General features: G+C 40.2%; 1 protein-coding gene across 17 annotated transcripts in view; it reads right to left on the bottom strand.

The window, feature by feature from the left end:
• Nucleotides 1-3,600: 3,600 nt before the first annotated feature.
• Nucleotides 3,601-23,682, bottom strand: part of TJP1 (tight junction protein 1) — a 249,173-nt gene continuing 229,091 nt past the window's right edge. For 7 of the 17 annotated variants that reach the window (XM_077869174.1, XM_077869262.1, XM_077869255.1 and 4 more), the window contains 10 exons: nucleotides 23,425-23,664; nucleotides 21,910-22,782; nucleotides 21,658-21,755; nucleotides 19,527-19,754; nucleotides 15,550-15,600; nucleotides 14,258-14,433; nucleotides 11,526-12,003; nucleotides 9,697-9,914; nucleotides 7,797-7,940; nucleotides 3,601-5,151 (listed from right to left, as the gene is read on the bottom strand). In XM_077869174.1, coding sequence (XP_077725300.1) covers nucleotides 5,057-5,151; nucleotides 7,797-7,940; nucleotides 9,697-9,914; nucleotides 11,526-12,003; nucleotides 14,258-14,433; nucleotides 15,550-15,600; nucleotides 19,527-19,754; nucleotides 21,658-21,755; nucleotides 21,910-22,782; nucleotides 23,425-23,664 — 2,601 coding nt within the window. In that variant the 3' untranslated portion in view covers nucleotides 3,601-5,056. The remainder of the gene's footprint in view (nucleotides 5,152-7,796; nucleotides 7,941-9,696; nucleotides 9,915-11,525; nucleotides 12,004-14,257; nucleotides 14,434-15,549; nucleotides 15,601-19,526; nucleotides 19,755-21,657; nucleotides 21,756-21,909; nucleotides 22,783-23,424; nucleotides 23,665-23,682) is intronic. The other 10 variants (XM_077869194.1, XM_077869182.1, XM_077869215.1 and 7 more) reach the window with 10 other exon arrangements.

A 23,682-nucleotide genomic window follows, 5' to 3' on the forward strand; every position in this document is an offset into this window, starting at 1 on the left:
CCAGTGGACTGGACTTCCCCTCACCTTACACAACATGGAAGGGACTCCTTACAGACGTTCTGGGAAACCCCATGTCCTGAAAGTACCCTCCAAGAAGCCCTGACACCTGGGCTCGACCAAACTCTCTCCCCTCTGATTTGAGGCTCATTTCTGCCACTAGCCAGTTGCCAAGCACTGAAGGATTTTAAGTGTGAATACTATGCTTTTCTCCCCAACATTTAGACATTAGCAAATTGGTTCCATGTCTGTTTTCACATTTTCCTTATATCTCAGGTTCTAGTAAAAAAAAATAAATCTGTGGACAAAATTTTATTTTTCTCAAAAAAAAAAAAAAAAGACTGAGGGGCGCCTGGGTGGCTCAGTCTGTTCAGCATCTGCCTTCAGCTCAGGTCATGACGTTGGGGTCCTAGGATCAGGCCCTGTATCAGACTCCCTGCTGGGCGGGAAGTCTGCTCCCCCCACCCCCCACCTTGTGTTTTCTCTCAAATAAAATCTTAAAAAATGTAATTGTGACCTCAAGCTAGCACAAATACACCACCATCCAAGCCTCTGCCTCCATGTGTGGTTTTCCCACACATAGCACAGGGCAGGGCAACTTGATGCAGGGCTCTTCTGCATTCTCTCAGTGGCACTTGTCAGGTGCCCCAAATGACAGCTGGTTTACACACTCCCTGCCATGCATCCTGCCAGTAGGGAACACACTGTGTTAACAGAATTAATTTTGAGTCTTCATAAGTATGTGGTTTCTCAGACAACTGGAAACAGCCTACCCTGCGAAGGGGGAGGGAGACAGAGGGCTCCTGCCAGCTGCACATCTCTCCGTGAGAACCTTCTGTGCCACCTTCCAGCTGACCTGAGTGCTCGTTGTGACCTGGAGGAAATAAGCTCTGGCAGGTGCTGTTTGCAGAGCCACGATTTCCTACAAGATAGGACGGGAACAAGTTTATACACCTTCTTTGAGAATTCTGAAAACCCTAGATTTTCTACACCTTGGGTAACTGTCTCTTCACTGTCCAGTGGTTTGAAAGGAAAGCACAATGAGGAGTTAGAGATGCTGTTAACTGTGCTTTTACCAAGACCGGATTTACTGATGTGACAACATGGTTCTGCTACTCTGCACAAGACAGTGGTTTCCCAGCGCTCTATCCGGGGTAACTGGACTATGGAGCCTGAGGAGTCCTCTTCAGTGACCCAGCTTGGGACACCTCCGTGCCCAGTCATTTCTGCAAAAACAGGTGCCAGCTTCCTAGCTGGCCAGCTATTTTCAAACTGCCAGTCAAGGCCAAAGGCAAACAACTTGCTCCCAGTTTGTCTGTGTCTGCTGCCACATCCCTTCCTGGTCAAGTGCATCCCCATCTAGGCTGGAGAGCCACTGCGTGCAGAACTGTGTTCCTTCACCCGGATCTCCAGTGGCGTGATGCCTGGTGTGTGCTGCACCAAGTGAAAACGTGCGAAGTCAAGGAGGAGGAAGAACGGACTCAAGTACCACTAGGGGACATTCACAAGGTTTCCTAGTATGAGAAAGTCATATGGCAAAGGGTAAAAAAAAACCCTTCTGAACCAGAACGTGACTGTGAGTCACTTCAGTGTACCATGCTCAGTGCTACAGGAAGATGGTCTGAGGGAACAAAATGCCCTTATTCCTATAAACATTAAAAAGCACCAGGTATATAAACCTTGCCTGGCATTCATGCAGTAAAAGCCAGGCAGGTCAGTACAACCAACAGACCTGCAGAGGTATGTTCCTTCCACTGATACATACGGAAACCTGGAGTCTAGTTGAGGCTCTGTGTATATGGGTCTGCGTTCAGGATAAGCACACATTTAAAACACGACAGACTAGTGCACCTAAAGAGCTAAGGTAACATTATGGGCCACCTACCAATAAGATAAATAGACTAAGTGGAACGCAACAAATATCTCACACTAGTATAAAATGAACTCAAAATAGATCAGAGACATAAATATAAAACCTAAAGCTATAACACTTTTGAAACAAATCTTTCTGCTTTGGTTTAGGTAAAGATTTATCAGACAGGACACGAAAAGCACGATCTATAAAAAATGAATGAGCTGGACTCTGTCAAAATTAATAAAAAGACACTATTAAGAAAACGAAGAGACCTCTGAGAGAAAGTATTCACAAATCACACATCTGATAATGAACCTGCATTCAGATGATATGAAGAACTCCTGAAACAGTAAACAATGCAATTTGCAAAAATGAGAAAAGATCTGAACAGATACTGCAGCAAAGAATGCATGGCAGATAAATGAAAAGACACTCAATATCATGAGCCAATACAATAGGGAGATGCAAATCAAACCCACCCGGAGACAGCCCGTTAGAAAGGCTAAAATAAAACTATCACAAACAGCAACTGCTGGTGAGGGCCTGGGGCCACTGGATGCTCCGAGACAGGTGGCAGGATGCAGGACAGGATGGCATGCTGGCAGGCAGGGTGGCAGTTTCTTACAAAGTTCAGTTTATACCTGCAATACATTTGTAGCATTTTTATGTACTTTATTCATCATCTCCAAACCTGCGCCTGGGGCTGGATAAACAGAGGTAGGTGCATTCACATGGTGGAACCTGGTCCACAGTAAGAAAGAACCACTCATACTTGCAACTTCCTAAGTGCATCTCAAATGCTTCATGCTGAGTCAAAGAAGCCACACTCAAGGCTGCATACCGCAGGATCCTATGGACAGGACACCCTTGAGGAGGACAAACTACAGGGATAGTAGGCGGGGGGGCAGGGGAGAGCATGAACTTTGGGAGATGATGAAACTGATGACTACTGTTAATAAATGGTAACAGGGAGGGCGCCTGGTTGGCTCAGTCGGTTAAGTGTCTGCCTTTGGCTTAGATTGTGATCCCGAGGTTCTGGGCTCCCTGCTCAGCAGTGGGGAGTCTGCCTTTCCCTCTCCCTCTGCCCCTCCTCCCGCCCTGGCTCATACTCTCAGATAAATACAATCTTAAAAAAAATAGTAATGGTTTTAAAACTGTATGTCTGTCAAAATCTGGAAAATTATTCACTAAAATGGATACTTTTACTGTACATACATTTTAACCATGATAAAAAAAGATGAAGCAAATAGGCTAAATCTACATAAATGTAGTAAAAATCTACATAAATGTAGATTTAGCAACAATGTAAATGTCAATACAACGGTGGTTAAATAAGTATGGCAATCATGGTGGAATATTTATAGCCATCAAAAATCATTTTCTACTCCTAAATATAACAACATAGGAAAATGCCCATGCTATGTTTTTGGGAAAAAGCAGGATACAAACTACATATGAACTGTTTGTAAGGAACACAAATGCATACTAACTGTATGTATATTTACAAATGCAGTGGGAACACTGCCCAGGATTCTGCAGTCAGCCTCCTTTGACTCTCGCTCTGCCTCAAGGTCTCAGGGACCAGCACTGCTCGTCCATCACAGTGCATCGGCTGTGGCAGGTGCCCCACCAGGCCTGAGGTGACAGGGTAAACAGGTGATGAGGGCCAATGTGCGGGATTTTAAACAGGGTAATATAATAAAGCTGCACAAAATTAGAAACAATGGGCAAAGAGACTAAACCAGCAATTTATTTTAAAAAGTTTTATTCCGCAGATTTAGAAATTTGAGATTTTTTAATAACTGCAAAAGAAATTCAGTCACACCTAATGATTGATTAACAGAATGTAGTGGTGTATTATCTAAACAGAAATCGTGCTGATGTGCCATAATAAATTGTCTATTAGTAAAAAAATACACTTTAGGGCACAGCATGGTATCACAAATTACAGTCAGGATACTTTGCAAGAATTTAATCAAACTAGAGAATTCTGAGTAACTGTATCTTTTAAATGCAGCACTTAAAAATGTAACAACTCTGTGCATTCTTTTTCTTTAAAAAATGACCTTGTATGTGTCATAGAAATGCTGCTTTATTGCTGCAGAGGTCAAAGTTCAAGGCTCAAGAGGTACAGGAGAGAAATACAAAGGTAGCCTTAAGAAACTCGGTTTTGTTTATGTATAAAAAAGGTAAAGTTTATAAAAGTTAATTTACAAACCAAGAACAAAAGTGGTATGCACGCATTATGTACAAGCATCCTTAAAATGTCAAAATTTTCAAATGCATAGCCAAAAGAACAGAAAAACCACCACTGCCCCTTGGTGGGGGTGGTGGGGGTGGGGGGTGGGGAATCCCCAAATCACACCATTATTTTCTCTGGGTGATTATACATTTCTGAAACCACCAAATCCACAATTTACTCAATCTTTTTCATGATACAGTAACTAGATGTGCACAAAAGCCATATAAACTTAGTAATACACAGAGAGAATGATCTAAGAATTAAAAATATGAGGGTAAGGCATTCCTGCTGGTTAGTATGTCTGTGGTGATATGGTTAATTTATAGATCCAAAGAGGCCACAGAACCAGTCTCACATGCTTTGGTGTCCTTCCCTAAAAAAATGTGTTTCCATATACAATAAGTAATTGTCTTCACTTGACTTCCCTACCATCCCCCCCACCCCCCCAAAGCTACAAATTCCCCTTGCTGTACATTTCTGTTAAATCTACTACACTGGTTTATATGCTCCAGGTATATTTTTTAAATGTGTGCATATTACCTCATGCATAATAAAATAAAATGTGTATGCCAAGCCAGGGCCATAATCAAGTTTGAAACAGTGTACTTTGGAAAGAATAAAACTCAAATGCACCCCATTTACTGGCTGGTATTTTAACGGAAATCAGTGAAGTAAGCAGTGACTGTAAAAAAGTACAAAAATCATTACAAAGCAAACCATCTCTGACCCTCCAGCCAATACTGACGGTTTTTCCATCACAAACACGCAGTCTGCAGCATGTTTTCTGACCACGGTGCAGGGGCATGCTCACTAATCTTCATCTGTTCAGACAAAATGCTTAATACTAAGAACTGCAGTATCAATTCTAAGGAAAGTATAATACTTGATAGAGTGCTTCCATTTAGATTTAGTAAGTTTAACCCAGTTTCACATTATTTAATCAAGTTCCTATATTTTAAGAATTAAAAGTGGTCAATCAGGACAGAAACACAGTTTGCTCCAACAAGGTAATTTGGATCTCCAGGAAGACACTTGTTTTGCCAGGTTTTAGGATCACCTAGGAGATAAAAAGAAGTGCTTGTCATTTGCAGTTGGTAAAATCGCTAGCTGTGATACTGTGTAATCATGGGGCAAACATGAATATATATCCTCAGATACAATTTTCTCCTATCTCTTCAGCATATGCACTTGGATCAAAATGCTAAGTGCTGTATTTCAATGAAGACCCACTGGAATCTAAGGATTCAAAGCAGCTTCAGATTTCTCTTTTATTGTGTTTTCAAGTTTATGCCTTTTCAAACAATGAACAGAAGTTGGGGTGACCATACATGCCTGACATAGTTCTGGTGCCTAGGTCCACATAATTATTAACAGCACTTTTGAAAGTTGGGACAAGAATTAACTGAGTACGAGAACCTATTTTTCACACTCAACTATAGACTAACAAATGAACGCCTGAAAGTTCTGCAGAATCTGGTTCCTAAAGACCCTTCCTTCCCCTTTACCTCCCCCCAAATCACTTTACGTCTGGACCAAGAACTTCTCAACCCTGATATCTTGGCTGTACAACAAAATCATTCATGGAGCTCTGAAAACCCATCAACTGTTAAATCTGAAGCAGGGCTTGAGTATCTGAATTTAATAAGCTCTTGGTGATTTGAGATCAATAGCTAGAATTAAGAAGCCCGGGGTAGTGGACACCAAGTGTCAAGGCAGATGTCTCTATGGCATCCAAGGTAAGTATACAAAAGTTACTGACTTTTGCCTTCCTTCCAGCAACAGTTCTTAACCAAGAGTTGTTCTGCACCCCCATGGGACAATGTCTGGGGATGGTTTTACCTGTCACAACTGACACCTAGTGAGTAGAGGCCAGGGATGCTGCTGCTAAAAGTTCTACAATGCACAAGACAGTTCCGACAACAAAGCATTATCATCTGGCCATAATGTCAACAAGTGCTAAGGTTGAGAGACCCTGCCCACACTGAGCTGTACATCACCTGATGGTGTCTGACTCACGACAGGCACAGCAGTTTAAAACATAGTAATTAAACAGAGGCTAAATCACTTCACAAACTTATTTGGGCTTATGCCATACTGCAGATAACAACAGTTTGTTTAGGCAATGAAGCAGAGCTTCAACTCTTGAAAGTAAATTAAAAAATCTTAACTTCTGGCTCGAGTTTCTTTCTAGTATACTAACTTTTGTTGGGATTAAGTCAGTCATTATCAAAAATCTACCCTTGACTTTCTGAAAAGAAATTTATAGTAGCAAAGCATTCTAAAGCCACAGAAGATCACACAAACATATTTCTGTTCTAGGTGAATGTACTCAAATTTAACACAGGAAAAAGTTGTTTCAATCTAACAAAATAATGTATGTTCTGTAGCTTAAAATATGGGAATAACAAACAGAGAAATCACTTATGCTTCATATAATATCTGGGGAAAAATATTTAAAGATTCTTATATTGGTTTAGAAAATAATCAGAGCTCATGCTGCAATCTTTCAGAATATATGCTTAAAATGCAGCTTCATTAATATTAATTCATTAATTCAAACTAGGCTAATAAAATGCTTCTCAGTGGAGTCCCTGAGGAAATAGCTCTACTATCTATTGTATTAAAATTAATTTATGGGCAGCCGGGTGGCTCAGAGGTTTAGCGCCTCCTTCAGCTCAGGGCATGATCCTGGAGTCCCAGGATAGAGTCCCATGTCGGGCTCCTTGCATGGGGCTTGTTTCTCCCTCTGCCTGTGTCTCTGCCTCTCTCTCTCTCTGTCTCATGAATAAATAAAATCCTTAAATAAATAAATAAATAAATAAATAAATAAATATAAATAGAATTAATTTATTAGCTCTACTTATAGGTATCAGGAAATATAGATTTATATATAATTTCTAATCTTGGGTACTAATAGAGCATGTTCCTATTATCTCTATACCTGAAAGCTCTATTTCATATTCAAACTGCAATAATACTTACCTGGTGTACTAAAATTCAAAAGCAAAACTTTAAATTCTTATTTTTCTATATGAGATTCAATTACAGTGATCTATACCATAATGTTTATACCATCTATACCATAGAATGTTTCAACTGGTAACTGATGTAGTCACCCAAGGAAGTGAGAAATGTGAAAATGCAATGGAAGCTTTGAAGCTATGACCTTAAGAGCAAAAAGCCATTTAAAAGTAGTGTGTATAATAGAAGATACTTAAGAGTTTTACACTGGGAAACCATGGCCAAGTATGATCACAGTGGAGGTATTTTTTGTATTTCAAGTTTCTCTGGTGTATTATACTTTGTAGGTTGAGAAATTAAAGAATGGTAACCAAAAATAAAAATTATGGAATAAAGGAATCAAATCATTTTAATAAGATGAAAATGCCTATATATACAGGGCAGTAACAATTCTCTCACTGCATCTTAATAATTTTGACAGAACAAATAATTTTCTTAAACTTCAAGAAACAGTTAACCTTTAGCCAAATCATCAATGTTTAGAAGGCAGAAACTTCTGAGCCTTTCCATATTCATTTATGCATGCACCACAAGGAAATTTTAAAGCACTGGTGATGCCTACAAGGCCACAGGAACAGAGGTAGAGATTTGCTCACAAACAGCATGGGTAGCTCCAACAGCCCAGGGATTAATCAATGACAGTACCCAAAGCCCCCAAAGGACAGAGTGAAGACAGCATACCCGACGAGGAGTCGGATGATTTTAGAGCAAAAGACCAACCGTCAGGAGTCATGGACGCACAGTGTGGCAAGCGCAGCTCCACGGGCTTCAGGAACTTGAGGCCATGGGGCCCACACATCACTAAGGGGCTCAGCAGTGTCTCACCTGCAGTTGGAGAGGGAGTGGGAGTGACAGGTTAGATGGCCTCTTCCTTCCAGACCACAGTTCTCCTCACACCCCCATGTTCATATGATTTGCTTTAAAGCCAAATGCAGTTAATTCTCTACAGCTCCAGTGACCAATAAAAATACAATGAAGACACATGGGATCTTAAATTTTAAAATTTAAAATTTTCTAGTAGCCACACTGAAATAAAAAACAGGTGAAATAAACTTAATATTCATGTAACCCAATATATCAAAAATATATTTATTTCAACATATAATCAATATAGTAAATCTCTGAAATCAGGGTGTATTTTGCACTTCTAGCACATTCCAACTAAAAATAATCACAGATAATTTAAGAAACAAAATGGATGAACATCGGGGAAGGGAAGGAAAATAAGACAAAAACAGAGAGGGAGGCAAAACAGAAGTACAGAGAACAAACTGAGAGTTTCTGGAAGGGAAGTGGTGCGCTAGATGGGTGTTGGGGATAAAAGAGGACACTTAGGTTGTGATGAGCATTGGGTTTGTATGTGAATGATGAGTCACTAAAATCTACTCCTGTAACTAATACTTAGTTAACTTGAATTTAAGTAAAACCTTGAAGGGAAAAATTAGAAAAAAATATTACATGAAAACTTCTTGCAGAAAAATTAATCTGGGAATCAAATTTATGACAAAGTAGAGAATATGCATATTTCTAACATAAACAGGAACTTTGCCTCACCCTAGTAATGTTATAGTCATTTCTATGATTTTTAAAATAATCTGTAATTTCCTTACCATCACAACAAAGGATAATGTTAGCCCATTAGAAGTTCATTTCAAAACCGTTTATGTCTATCACTTCTCCTTTTTAAGTTTTTGGTGAAATAGTATTCTATTTTGTATCCTTTGTTTTCAATAAAATTTTCAACAAAGGATATAAACAAAAATAGCCACAGGTAGCTGGTGGTAACTGCATTCGATCATGGAGTTTTTGTAAAATATATTCAAATGTACTTCCTATAAATGTTACTTTTATCTGATGTTTTAAATGTTGTATTTGCCGCAGATGTGGTTTAAGGGACCTACGTTATGTTCGTGTTCCACAAAATGTAAGAAACTGAGCTAAAATGATGTATGTAAGGAAGTAAAGCAACTGCTACAAGATTTCAAAAGAAGTTGACACACAGTTCATCACATTGTCCTGATGGATACAGAAAAATTATGAAAAATAACAGCTTTCCTAGATTCCTTCGGAAGTTCAGAAACAGGCATGGTAATATCTGATAGGGATTCTTTACTTACTCTGTTGAGCCCTTACCAGTGCTAGGATTGGGTGATGAGCACCTGCCCCAGGATGCTTCTTTTTACACTCACGAGACAAGCAGGGAGCAAAGGGTTTCTGACTGGGTGTTACCCAGACCCATCTCCAGAGAGGCAAGGGGTGAAGCACACAAAGACAGACTTGGTGAGGTCAGCTAAGACCACCCAGCAGATAGGTGGAGGAAGGCCTGAAGGCCTATCACCTATCATCACAGTCACTTTCGCATCAAAAGTAACGTCCACTGTGTGGACAAGTCCAGTGTGCTCACCTCTCCCCTCGCCTTACTGCAGGGCACCTCCCTTCCCCCGTGGGAGGAACATGCTGGGGTTGCAAAGTAGCAAAGGGGTCCAGATTATCTTCTCAACTGAGTGCTACATACAAGCTTTGAAGAGCACAGAGGGCAACTCTAGTTAGTGTAACTACACAGAAAAATAAGCACACTCACCTTTCTCCTTATCTAAAGGGGGGAGGATGCTGTTGTCTCGGCAGACCTTGAAGTAGATTTCCTGTTCGACTCCCTCCGGAATGGCTCCTTGGGGGATGATGATACTGACGCCAGTTTCTATGGAACTCAACACCCCACCATTGTTGTTAAAGACGCCTCGGGCTGTGGCCACCACAGTATGGCCATCCTCATCTTCATCTTCTTCCACAGCTGACGGGCTGAGAGGTCAGAAACAACCGATGAGTAAACCTCAATGATACACAGGCATCTCCACTACAATTCTAACAGTTGGTTTCATTTTAGTTGATTTCTCTGTATCATCAAGAAGTTTTCAGTGACCCATTTTACTCAAGAAAATAATAAATCATATTCTTCCTGGAGAAATCAATTTCATTTCTGAAGATAAGTAATCAATTTCCCTTCATTACTGATTTCTGCAACCAGGATGTACAAAGCCTGACTACCTTGCTCGCCCAACTACTATAGTTCATTGGTTTTAAGAAACACCTCTTAACATCCATGAACTTTGTGTTTTAAAACTAGCAGTCATGGTTTAATTGGTAGCACTTTTTTTTTTTCCTTCTTAGGGATACATAAGACAACGGTGCATCTTAGAACTGAAAGCATCTAAGACCTGATAAGTATTAATTAGAGTCCCCACCTCCCTAGGATTTTGAGCCTGCATACTTATGGCCTTTTCTCAGCACTCCCTGAGTATCAAACAGCCCCTGCTATCAATGGCTTCTACAGCACAACGAGGTAATACTTTGGTCTGGGTACACGTCAAGCACCCATGAAAAACACAGTATATTCACTTAGTACACAGAGAATACCAAAGGCCAAGGGGATGTAGTCTCAATGACTGCTTCAATAATGTAGGCTATCAAGACTTCTTGGAGTGAAATTTTGAGTCCCAACCTAAAGGTGAGCAGAAAGCTGGAATGCCAAAGTATGTGAAGGGAAGCTGTAGCTTCATTCCCACACGACCAGAGCACCACGGACAATGTTGCTGTGTGTGAGAGAGAACAGGTTTCCCGGCCTCCGCTACTGGAAAGATTCACAAGGAGGCAGTACGTTTTCAGGACCATTCTTGCTCTTGGGAAGCTGACTGCAGGTGGCCCTCCTGGCCCTGCTGTTTCAACAGGTGGCTTGACAATATAAGTGGATTTGGGAAGCTGAGGCTGAGATGAGCTTCTGTGTGGCCAGAATGGGTCTGGTTAGTCACCACATCAGGACAAGAGGGAAACGAGCATATGGGTTTAGATCCAGGGAAGCTCGCTTTGTCTCATTTGCTCAGATAGCTTACTCATTAAAACTTAAAAAGAGCTACTGATTTTTTAACAACCATTTTGAGGTTGTTACCTTTTTATTTCTAACGTCACTGTTGAACAGAGTGGACAAGGAACACAGATGCTTATGATGATTTTCAGATATTCTCCAAGCGTATCTCACCAGCCCAAGGTTAGAGGTTATGGGAAGCTATGGTTGGTTGGTTAAGAGTCTGGGCTCTGAGGTCAGATGTGGAATGTAAGCTCCTCTCATCCTAGCTGTGGGACTCTGCTCAAACTGCAGTGTCACTCAACCTCATTTCCTAGTAAAATATGGATAATGACAACACCTACTGACCACACTTGGTTGTGAGTTTTATTATTTTATTATCTTGTACCCCTTGTGAGTACATAACGACATTCATCACAACAACGTTTTGGACAACACTGTTCAGCTTAAAGTTGAAGTTAAAATGTTCATTTTAAGTCCCAAATCACATAAACTATGCCACACTCACATTAGACAAATCACAAGGCTAAGAAACAGGCAAAATATCTTACCTCACAGGAATAGCTTTAGGTACTGTGCTGAGATTGTTCATTTGATATTTAGGTTTATCTGCATGGATGGAGAAAGTTTCAACTCCACTGTCAAACTCAGGAGGCTGTGCTGCACTATGTGCTTTTGCAAGAGTCTTGGGAGAAGCAGGGGCTTTTGAAGACAAGTCAGGTTTATGTGCTGTTTCACTTGGCAGGAGATTGTGGTTGAATTTAGGACTTTCAAACTTGCGTTCAAATGGCCGGGCAGAACTTGTGTATGGTTTTGGTGTGAATCGATTATATGCTGGAGTGACCGTTTTCTGAGTCTGTTCAGCTCCATTAACTGGAGCTTTATCTGGGAAACTTTTCTGTGGATAGAAAGTAGACTGAACAGTATCTTCTCGGTTTGGTGGTCTGAAAGTTGCTGGCTTATTCTGTGATGGAGGTGGGTCTGGTTTGGACACTAAAGAATTCTGAAAGTCCAGTGATATTGAATTACCTGAAAGAATAAACATATATAAGCATTTTTAAAACCTCTTCAGAGGTTTCAACAGCCCCTCTGAGATCTCTCCCATAATAATTTGTCCCAGTGCTGGAGTCACGGCCCAGATCAGGGTCCACACTGTCAGAAGGTGGCTCTTGAGCCCTGGTGACTGTCTGTGATACTGACAGATCAGGAGGGGCATGGACACATGTAGTGCTCTAGCGTATCCTGCTGCCTTGGAGTCAGGGTCAGGCTGCTAAGAGTCTAGGCCTCCCGAGACTAGTGTCTCGGTATCCTCTCTCCAACATCTGTAACAAATTATAAACAGAATGACAATACCACTATGTTAAAAACGAACAAAACACCACCACCTAACTAAAACCAAAAGGAAAGCCACAGATTGGGAGAAGCTATTTACAACGATTTAACTGCACAGGATTAGGATCTGAAACCTCTGAAGAACCCCTATACACCCAAAGGAAAAAATTTTACCAAATGGAAGATGGGCAAAGCTCCACAGAGGCAACAATGGAAGTGAAGGCCGGAATGCTCAGTTTACCATACAAGGTACTCAACCCCACTACTTGTAATCCCAAATGCCTCAAATACCATTTCACACCCATTCGATTGGCAACACTTCGGTTTGGTAATGTCAAGAGTTGGCAAAGATGCGGGACAAGAATTTCCATGTACCACTGGTGGCAGTATCAAGTAGTATCAACTGAATTCTAGCAACTTATTCATGAAAAAATAACATCAATGCTAAAACAAAGTCTTTCAGAAAAAAAGAGAAAGAGGGAACATGTCCTAGGCTCTCTTTTATGAAACTAGCACAACAATGATAGCAAACCAGACAAGGATACTGTATTAAAAAAAAAAAAAAAAAAAGAACCCAAATTTCTGTGAACACAGCAATATACTTCATATTAACAGAATAAAGAAGAAAAATGTCATGATCATCTTAATGCATGTGACCAGGTGCTTTCAGCAAACTGGAAGGTAATAAGGGAACATCCAAAACATAATACAGTAGCTATGAGAAAAACCTATAGCTAACGTGGTATGGGTGAAATAATAAATCTTTTCTCCCTAAGATGGGGAAGCAAAGATGTCTGCTCCCATCATTTCCACTCAACATTTTACTCAAAGTCCTTGCCAGAGCAAAAAGGTAAGAAAAAGAAATAAAAGGGCACTTAAGGATTGGCAAGAATTAAAACTTTATCTGCACAGTGTGGAAAGAAATTCCTAACATGAGGTAATAAGCTCAATCTGCCACTAAGACTCTACAGCTCATCTGGTTAAAGACTTGTCCTAGAATTTGACTCCTACGTAAATAATAGAGAAATATCTGTAGTAGCAAAAAGACAACAGGATAATTGATAAATTGTAGTATATTTTTAGGGTACAATAGACCATCCTTTTTTTGAAAGGGCAAATAAGACAAGCAGCATTTGGAGGTAAAGACAGTAGGCCCTCTTGGGGGGGTGGAGGGGAGTCTGATGGAAGGCAAAGAGACACAGTTTGAGGAGGTAGCAGGGACAGAACAAGGTGCTCTAACAATGGACTAGTTGAGTGCACATGTCTAAGGGCAGAGGGAAAAGGAAAGATGATGCAAGCAGGATGCAGGAGAGGAGCCAGGCCCAGGGCCAGCGATCACATGGGTCAGGGGAAACAGTGACCACTCAGAGAGCTGTGAAGGAGAGAGTGCGGGCAGAAACTCAGGGCACAGCTGTTAAGATGAACCAACGAGAGAGCTGTTGGCCACCTTGCTGGGATTCCGCCACAGTACCTAACTGCAAGGTGCTAAGGGACACAAGCTATATGGAACCTCAAAGCTTTCCTATATCTACGAGTGAGGAAGGAGCATAACCGTAATTTTACAAACTACCATTCAAATATTTAGATTCAGACATACTGGCAAACAAATACTTCCAGAAACTGAGCTGCGCTAGTAAAATATGAAAATCTATAGATTAAATCTATTTAGTCTAATAGAAAAAAATCTAGTATTAAATCTAATTAAATCTATTAAGTCTATTTTAATCTAATAGATTAAAATCTGTTTAGCTAAAAGGCTGGTCTGATACATTGGTCATAGTCATAAAAACAGGAGATGTACTTTTATTTACCAAAACCCTTAGTTTTCACTGTTCTCAGCCTAAAAGTTTCATGTATGCATTTTTTAATGAAAAACCCTTTTGCTTACAGACTGCAAGAATTCAATTTTCTAAGTATCACTCTATTACAACAGGAATGCTAACTCTCCTACCTTCACCATGTGCCCCCTTGGCATGCGTGTGGAGGGCAAGAGAGGAGCTGGTACCGGGCTGAGAAGGCTGGGCATACTGGGAGGGCAATGGGGGAGGAGGGGGGGTGGCCTGGACTGGCTCATAGCGCTTCTCACCAAATGATCTATCAGGGGCATCAGCTTCAGGAGACTTTCCCCTGTGAAAAAAATGAAGAGAATGCCAACATATGAAAATAGATTCACATTTACAAAATAAGTTCTCATCCTCTAAGTATCCTTGAGTTAAAGAAAAATCTAGAATTTCACAAAAATATTCTTATGAGTATAAATGGCTAACTCTACCCAAATGTACAAACAAATTCAACCATTTATCAGCACAAGAAATGTAAAGACAGCACAGATACTTAAAGAATATTAGTAAAACATCCAGAAGATGGCAACCAAAAGGCAGATGAAATTTTGGGTATACTTGTAATATTAATTGTGTTGCTTACAAAAAACAGTAATGATTGAGAAGTTTGAGAAAGTCTTCCAAATATTTTGAAAAAAATATTTATTGGCCCAAATCTTCCTTAGATTCACTTCTGATTTGGTATCTAAGGTATAAAACGCCTTGGCTTCTGGCACAGAGCGCTACCAAAAAAAAAAAAAAAAATGGTTTTATAGACCAGAGGTTGGCAATTAAAAAAAAATTTTTTTTAATAGTAAAGAGCTGGACAGTAAATGTTGTTGGTGTTTTGGGCCAGTCTCTCTCACAACTATTCAAACTCTGCCCCAAAACAGCCATCATATATAAATGAAATGGGTGTGGCTGTGTTCCAGTGACACTAAAAACACTGGACACCTTTCACTTGGAAATTGACCTTTATTTACTAGATGCATTTTTCATTTAACAACTGCTAGAGTAGCAGATATGCTTAATTTTACAAGGCTCATTTAAGTTAAATTGTGCCATGCATGCTTATTTTTTTCAGATTGCCAATTGTTAATATGTAGCACATAAAATTCAAACAGAAGAAATCTTTAAAATAGACCCATAATTACAACACTGCCATCTAAACCTTTGCAGAGAGCCAAAGCTGCACTGGCTTTATGTGCACAAACAAAACAGACATTTGGAATGTACTTTCATAGAAAATTTCACTGAAGAAGTCTAGTCTTGTATTGGCTTTATTAAAACTACACTGTTACATTGCTTTCAGGCACTTATGCTAAACATTTGAAGAGGACTTTAAAATCTGAAAGTGCACATAATGCCAGTGATGCAGTGAGGGACACCTTATGTAACAGCCTCACATCAATGCCAGTCTTACCACTTGGTGCTCCTTTTCAAGTAGTCATAGCTAGTGTAAGAGCCAAGAAATCTAGGTGATGGCAAAGCAAGCGCAATAGAAAAATGAAAGAAAATGGTCAATCTAACTAAGTACATTTGTAGCAAACGGAACTCAAATGTCATTTTAAAATATCAACCAAAACAATTAACATCCACCATTTCAGAATAATTTGATCTGTAAAAGAAACCACCACTAACTCCCATTAAAGCTAGGAAAATCACCAATAAATTAAAATATAGTAACATTGGTAGGTCCTGCGACTGTCCGCCTACCTGCCCTCTACATATTTTAACTGTGGAGCTAGTGAGGAACAAGGTGCTTGATCTCTCTTCTACCTCTGCCTCGGCTTCACTTGCTAGTGGTGAGCAAAGAAATGAACTAAATTAAGGAGCAGGACTAAGAATAATCAGCAGGCTCTGGATAAGAATGAAGTGCTCCACTAAAAGAAAAAAGGCTGAGCAAAAGAAATCCTCTAAGTGAAAACACACGAAGCAGTGGTATAACACACCTGGCTGCGCTGATGCCTAGCAGGGTAATGAGGAATGGGCCAATGAATATATGCCTGCCTTTGAAACTCATTTTCTAAGATTTTATTTATTTATTCATAAGAGACAGAAAGAGAGAGAGAGAGAGAGAAGCAGAGACACAGGCAGAGAGAGAAGCAGGCTCCATGTAAGGAGCCTGATTCGGGACTGGCTCCCTGAACCCCGGGATCACGCCCTGAACCGAAGGCAGACGCTCAACCACTGAGCCACCCAGGTGTCCCTGAAACATGACTGATTAACCTGTACTCTTTCCTAGCAAGACCTTGCCCATCCCCAGTCCCAGAGCGAAGTCCTGGGATGGGTGGAGCCTGTCTGGAAAGCTGCCAAGCTTGAAACACACAGCTTCTCTCACCGAATGTCACACACAAAGAGACACAACCTAACGTCAGTCTTACTCAGTTCTTAAAAAGCTGAAACCCGCTAACATTTATTTTGAGACCTGGAAGTCTCAAAATAAGTGGATTCTTGAGAGAGAGATTCTAGTGACAATAAACTCCCTAGATGCCTCAAAGAAGCTGAGTCTCTGGGCTGGGAGAGCTGCATAGATGCAGAAGGGGACTGCTCTTCCAGCCCTGTTGTAGAGTCCTGGGAACTCTTCCCTGGCTGTGAAGATGAATGTCTGAGCCACATTTCCTAACCTCCCCACTTCCAAGCCAGCTCTCTGGAACTATAAGACAGGTGATAGCCACTCACTTTCTGGGGTGTCTGTCCTGTGCTAGTAGACTTCTCCCCTAACTGCCACTATTTATTTCTGAGGGGTATTTTTACATGGCATGTTGGCGTATGTTACCGGGAAGAAGACAACTTTGCTATTTCTATATTTTACTTCAGAAAATAAAGGCCTGTAGGCAGTGTACGGGAGACCGAGAAAACAGTAAACGGTTTTGAAATACAGGACAAAGAGGATCATATACTTTAAATGATTTTCCAGTTGTTAAAATTGTCTTCAATGGGCACAAGGAGTATAACAGCATGAGAAGGAGACAGCAGAGAAACACCTTTTCTCTTGGTCATCCTTATCTTTCCCCTCACTCCCCTTTCCCAACACTCTGCCCACCGGATACCCATATGGGGAAACACAGCACAACCAGAGTTTTTACTTTGTGCCAACAAAGGAAGGAAATGTGTACTAGTGTCCATCTCAAGTCACACTTCCCTGCTCCCGTAACACAACAGGAAATGGCAAAGCCAAACACTCAAGAGTCCTGGGCATATTCACAAACACAAAGGTTATCTATTTCTGTCAAAGGCAATATATCCTTGAGAAACCTCTGACCAGCTAAGACTTGTTCCTCCCAGGGTTGCATTAATGGAAAGGGGGCACAGCTGACACCCCTAGTACACTGTGTCCTGTGCTACGGAGTCCCCACCCCCCCACAGACCAGGCAGCGTTCTAGACCCTGTCTGAAAATTACACAGCACAAATAGGTCATTAAGCTTTCTTTGTAGAAAACCCCATTAAGTCAAACCCAAAAATGCTTGGTCAGTTCATTCTCTGAAAAGACTTACTTACATTTTAGGCCTAAATGTATTCCTAAATTTAAGGTTGGACTCTGTTTACCAAGTACATAAATAAAATAAAGACAAATCAACAAATCAAATTAAATCAAATCTCTCTCCTTACACTACACCCTTGGACCTGCTTCTAACAGGAATGAATGTGTTTAATGATTTAAGTAAAAGTGAGCTCACTAAGTCTCACCTCACTGTCTGAGTCTGGACACTCTCTCCAGATATACTGGGCACCTCCCTATTGTCATGGTAGGGTAGACTACTGGTCTAAGACCCTGTTTGCATTTAATGAGACCCACTGCAGTACTCAAAGTTTGCATTTATGGTTGTCATAAACAGCTTTCTTCTCTAGACAAAGATTTAAATGGGTAACAGTGGAAAAAAAGGTTTTAAATCTTCACTCAAATGATGTCTAAGAGAAGAGTGGTAATTAAAATTAGGTTCTTAATATTAGAAGTTTTAAAGAATATTCTAAAAAAAATGTCCACTCAATAGTAAATGACAAATGATAGTTAAGTTCAGACAATCCCAAGCATCGAATTCACTGAAAATCTGAGTGCTTTTGAATTTGGAAGCAAGAGTGATTTGTGATGGCTTTTTGTCAACTTTGGTAGGCCAAACAATAGTACCCATCATTTGCTCAAGCACTACTGTAGGTGCTGCTGTGACAGGGATTTACAGATGTAATGCCCCTAATCACTTGAGTTCTGTTAATCAAAAGGGAGATCTGGATGGACCCTTTTACAGAGAACTTACTTCACTGAACTCAGAGACTCTCAAACAGCTTTGGATCTTCTCTTCTTGTCTGAATTCACAACTTGCTTATCAGTAGGGTCTCATAATGGTGTAAATGAATGCTTGGTATAAATGAATGCTTGGGATTGTCTGAACTTAACTATCATTTGTCATTTACTATTGAGTGGACATTTTTTTTAGAATATTCTTTAAAACTTCTAATATTAAGAACCTAATTTTATGAATCCACCACCTGTGCCTATGTGAGTTTATAACCCAATCTCAGTTGGGTCTGTACAGCAAAAAAGCCCCAAGAAAGAAAGACAAATCAACAAGACCCCCAAAAGACAAGTCAACAGAAGGGAGGAGCACAGAATAGGGAAAAGACAACTACAAGTCAAAAACTTGGGTGCTCGATCCTCTCTACCTTGTCATGTCACCTCACTGGACCTTGGTTTCCTCACGCATAAAACTGGACCAGATATCCTTAAAGTCCCCTCAATTCCAACAATAAAAAAAGATAAGCTCTTTCTCATCTTGAAAAAAACCTCTCTATTGTTCTCCCTCAAATGATGTCACTCCCTGTCCTGAGGCTTTCATATTTAAAAAGCAAAATCAGGAAAGAACCAGCATTAAGTGTTTTGTGCAGAGGGGTGACTTATGATTCACCTAACACTCAGGGTCTTCACAGTTTATTCCCTTACCTCAAAACATTTTAACATCTTTCATAAGGGAAAAGTTTTGTGTATGTGCTATCAGAGTTTAAAGACAAAACACACACACAAACGAGAGCTAGAAACTATGCACAACGCTGAACCACTGGAGCGACAGGAATCATCTATTTTTTTAAAAAAAATATTTTATTTATTTATTCATGAGAGACAGAGAGAGAGAGAGAGAGAGGCCGAGACACAGGCCGAGGGAGAAGCAGGCCCCATGCAGGGAGCCTGACGTGGGACTCGATCCTGGGTCTCCAGGATCACACCCCAGGCTGAAGGCGACGCTAAACCGCTAAGCCACCCAGGCTGCCCGGAATCATCTATTTTGGACCTAACTGCATTCCTCCCAAACATACTGAATTTCACGTGATTAACTTCTACTTTATGCAACTGAACCTTTATCTATCCTTTTTTAAAATGTTAAGTCTTAAGTGAAATAACTTACTTCGAAGAATAACTAGAAAAGTTTGTTTGATTCTGAGAATGAACTGGCTTGGCAGGCTCTGAGAGCTGGCCAGCAGGAATGTGTGTAGAGGGCTTGTTTTCAAAACTTCTTCGGTCAAAGTAGGAGAGCTGCTTTCGATAATATTCTTCATCCTCTTCGGGATCATAATGATTAGACCGAACAATATCTTCGGGTGGCTTCATCTGAGGTTTTTGAGGTTCTGGGATCCTGACAATGAGTAACAAATGGAACAACTTTCTTAGATATTACTTTTACAAAGAAAATGGAATATATAAATATTTTATCATGACCTTTCACTGCTATGGTTATTCAGGATTGTACTGAGCAGTCCAACAGTCAAAATGGGCATTCCAAATCCCATGCCTTCATACATTATACTCGGAAGGCAGCCCTCTTCTGGCTTTTGAGGCCTTTAACACAATCTAAAAAGCTTGATGATAATGATCTGGTTATAGAGCCTTACAGCAGGTTAGAAGCAGTTAATTAGAAAGAGAAAAGGGAATGTAAGGAAGACAGTGGAGAACTTATCCAAGTACATACACCAATGTTAGCAACAAGTAATAACAGAGAATTTAAGAACTTTAATCCAGGATTGATAAATGACTCTTATATAAGGAAATAACTCTATCTAGTCCAAAGTTCTAGAGGGCACAGGAAGCAGTGGGAAAAAAAGTTACTAAGCAAGTTAATACAAATCTTCCTCAACTTACAAAGGGGTTACATCCTGACAAATCCATAAGGTAAAAATACCCTAAGTCAAAAATGCATTTAATATACCTAATTTACCAAACACCATAGCTTACCCTAACCTACCTTAAATGTGTTCAGGACACATACTTTAGCCTATAGTTGGCTAAAATCATGTAACATGAAGCTTATTTTATAATAAAATGAGTATCTCATATAATTTATTGAATACTATACAGAAAATGAAAAACAAAATGGCTGTATGGCTACAGAATGGTTTTCAGTGTACTAACTCTTTAATTGTCTAAACTTAGCCCCTCATCCTGTGGCTGACTGGGAGTTGTCCCCAGCCCAGCATCAGCAGAGAGTACTGTATCAGACATGGGGGGGAAAAAAAAATCAAGATTCAAAATCTGAAGTACAATTTCTACTGCATGCATAATTGCTTTCACACAATTGTAAAGTTGAAAATTCCTAAGTCAAAAACCATTGGAAGTTGGTACATTGTTATGTATCCTCTACTTAGTGAATTTTAGAAACTTTGCCTCAAAAATAAATAGGTCTCACACCCCAAAAGGAGTGGGGGGGACCTAAGCTTTCAGTAATTACAAATTTATTTTATGTAAAATAGTTCATTTGCTAATGATACTGGCTAAAGGAAACCCTACAGTAGTTTATGTTTTCATAAAAAGTACTAGACATTACTAAAAGGAAAATGTATATGCTAGACAGTAGCATAAGTATACTTGGGTATAGTCCTAATATAGTCTATATATAGAACTTTATATATATATATAGAACTCTCTCTCTATATAGAACTCTATATATAGACTATATATAGGACTGTCTATATATAGACTATATATAGGACTATACCCAAGTCCTATAAGCTGCTCAATCCCTCTCTGCCCCAGTACCTTCCTTTTAAATGGGGAAAAAGATAGTCTACCCACACTGCACTGAAGTACTTCGAGCAATGGCAAGAATATGGCACATGTTCACTAATCATTTCACTAAATGATTAATTTTTGTTATTTTAGCCAACCTGAGTCTGTTTCTTTACCCCTAAAAACTGAAAGTTTGTGTGTCTGAAAACACTTACAAAACTAAAGAATATAATACAAATGTAGGGCTTTGAAAGTTTTATTTTTAATCGCTGGCGAGAAAAATAATCTTTTTGGAAGACCTGATACTAAAAGCATTAACAAAGGTCTGTTACAGAAGGCATAATCAAGATCTTTTTCTTTCTAAGGCCACCAATTAATTAGAAAGGCTGGTAGTTTTCATTTAAAGACAAACAAGAACATCTCCCTCTTCCTCTCCTCTCCTCTCCTCTCCTCACAGAGTAAAAGGCTTCTTCACTGACTGAAAGTGTCAGATTCCCAGTCAGGTGTAGGCCACAAACACCATAAAGCATACCCACCTGTACAGTGTTTTGTCATGTTCACTGAACTGATTCTGAGGAGTGGGTTTAGGACCAATGATGGGAGCACCTGGAGGTTTAGAAGCTACCTCTGGAGGCTGCAAAACAGAACACAAACATGCCCCAAGAACAGATAATTGCAAAAGAGGCTTCATTTAAGCAGGGGAGGGAGAGTGACAAAGCATTCTGAATTGTTCCTTCACCAAATGTGCCCAGGAGTCCAAGGCAGAAAAGGCATGGTTACATGCTTACCTTAAAACCAGCGGTGTGGTTTTCATCCTTCTTGTTCTCCAATGATGCAGATCTTTTGTTTTCAAACATTTTTACTCTAGTGAGTACAGACTGGGGTTTCATTGCTGGATCTTCCTCCTCTTCAGTCAGAGTTGGGGGTGGAGGCAGAGGTTTGGTATTTGAAGGCAGAACTTCTGGCTTATGTTGAGATGCGGGTATTAGAGGAGGGACAACCGCAGCACCATGGAGAGGCTCATAGTGGCCGGCTTTCGAGGAAAATCCCTGTGATGGTACTTGCTCGTAACTTCGTGGGTACTGGTCAAAATACTGCTTCGGTTCAGATGCCTTAGGGCCTGCTGAAGAATAGGACTGCGCTTCTGGTCTGTATCTGTTATGCATGTCATATCCAGGAGTTGGTTGCTCTTCGTGTCGTAGGGTAGAGGTTCTAGGTGGCTGGTCATAGCGTGGTCTGCTGTCATAGGACAGAGGGGCTGGCTCTTCAAAACGTGGGTAATACCCTCTTTCTGAGGACTCTTCTGGATGCTGTCTGGAGTCAAGGTCCCGAGGGTGCTGATTATCAAGAGAAGGCCGAGGCTGGTAGGGCTGTTTGTCATCGTAATATGACCACTGCTCTTCATATGTGGGAATGCGCTCTTCATAGCGGAGACGATGATCATAGTTTCGAGAAAACTGGTCTGTATAGCTTGAGGAGTCGTATCTGTATGTGGGCTGCTCGAGGTCTCTGTTGGCCTGTTTTTCTACATATGGGGGTTGGGATTCATAGCTCAGATTAGGCTCTTTGTCTGGCCTCTGCCCTGGGTGACCAACAGCTGGCTGTTTCAAAACATGGTTCTGTCTCATCATTTCCTCAGGATAGGGATCTTTTCTATACACCTGTGTAAAAAATTCACGGTTCAGTACAAAGGCTTCTAGTCTATTTTAATAGACAAAAATAGAAGAATTTGATATATGAAAATGGCACGTTCTACCATTTATTCCCAAGACAAGAAAGAGATTAGTGAGAAAGCTAGTTGAAGTGAAAGCTCAAAATTTAATAATGCAGGTAGGGGGCTTTTATGTTTTAGCATGTTCTAAATGAAAAGTGAGTTAAAGATAATTATTAAATTTAGTACAAAAGCAATACACTGACTACTGATTCCACTTGATTTGGACACCAAAAATAAAAATCATAAAGAAAATTTATAGACACCATAATTTACAAAACACAAAAATGTTTATGGTAAGTCACAACTACATACTATAAGGAATTCTGGAAAATACTGAAAGCCAAAAAATAAAAGTAATACAAACATTAAGCACAAATCCCAATTAAAAGGCCTATTTTCATATGATCATTATACCACCAGAAGCCATGCAAACTACAAAACTGAAATGATTCATAATTGATTCAAAAGCACTATGGTGTGTAAGCCCACAGTAAAAAAGCAAAAGGAACACTCAAAGGGCAAAGCAAAAATGATTGTGTGCTAGACTGATGGAGAGCGACAAATGAAGGCAACACTGCAGCACAGGTACCTTTGCTGGCTCTACATGCGACGGCAATGATGGCTCTTGATCTCTTAGCATTATGTGAGCTGCCTCAGTGCTTGGTGTTCTTAAAGAATCAGCTTGTGGTGAGTAAGAAGTAGAAGGAGCTGGGGTAGGCCCCTCCAGTCTGACATTAGTTAAAGTTACATTATGGTTAACAGCAGAGGTTGATGATGCTGGGTTTGTTTCAGGCGAAAGGTAAGGGACTGGAGATGAGGCTTCTGCTTTCTGTGAAGTGTTTAAAAT

Source organism: Canis aureus, chromosome 2 (genome assembly GCF_053574225.1).
Source record: "Canis aureus isolate CA01 chromosome 2, VMU_Caureus_v.1.0, whole genome shotgun sequence".
NCBI classification, from domain to species: domain Eukaryota; kingdom Metazoa; phylum Chordata; class Mammalia; order Carnivora; family Canidae; genus Canis; species Canis aureus.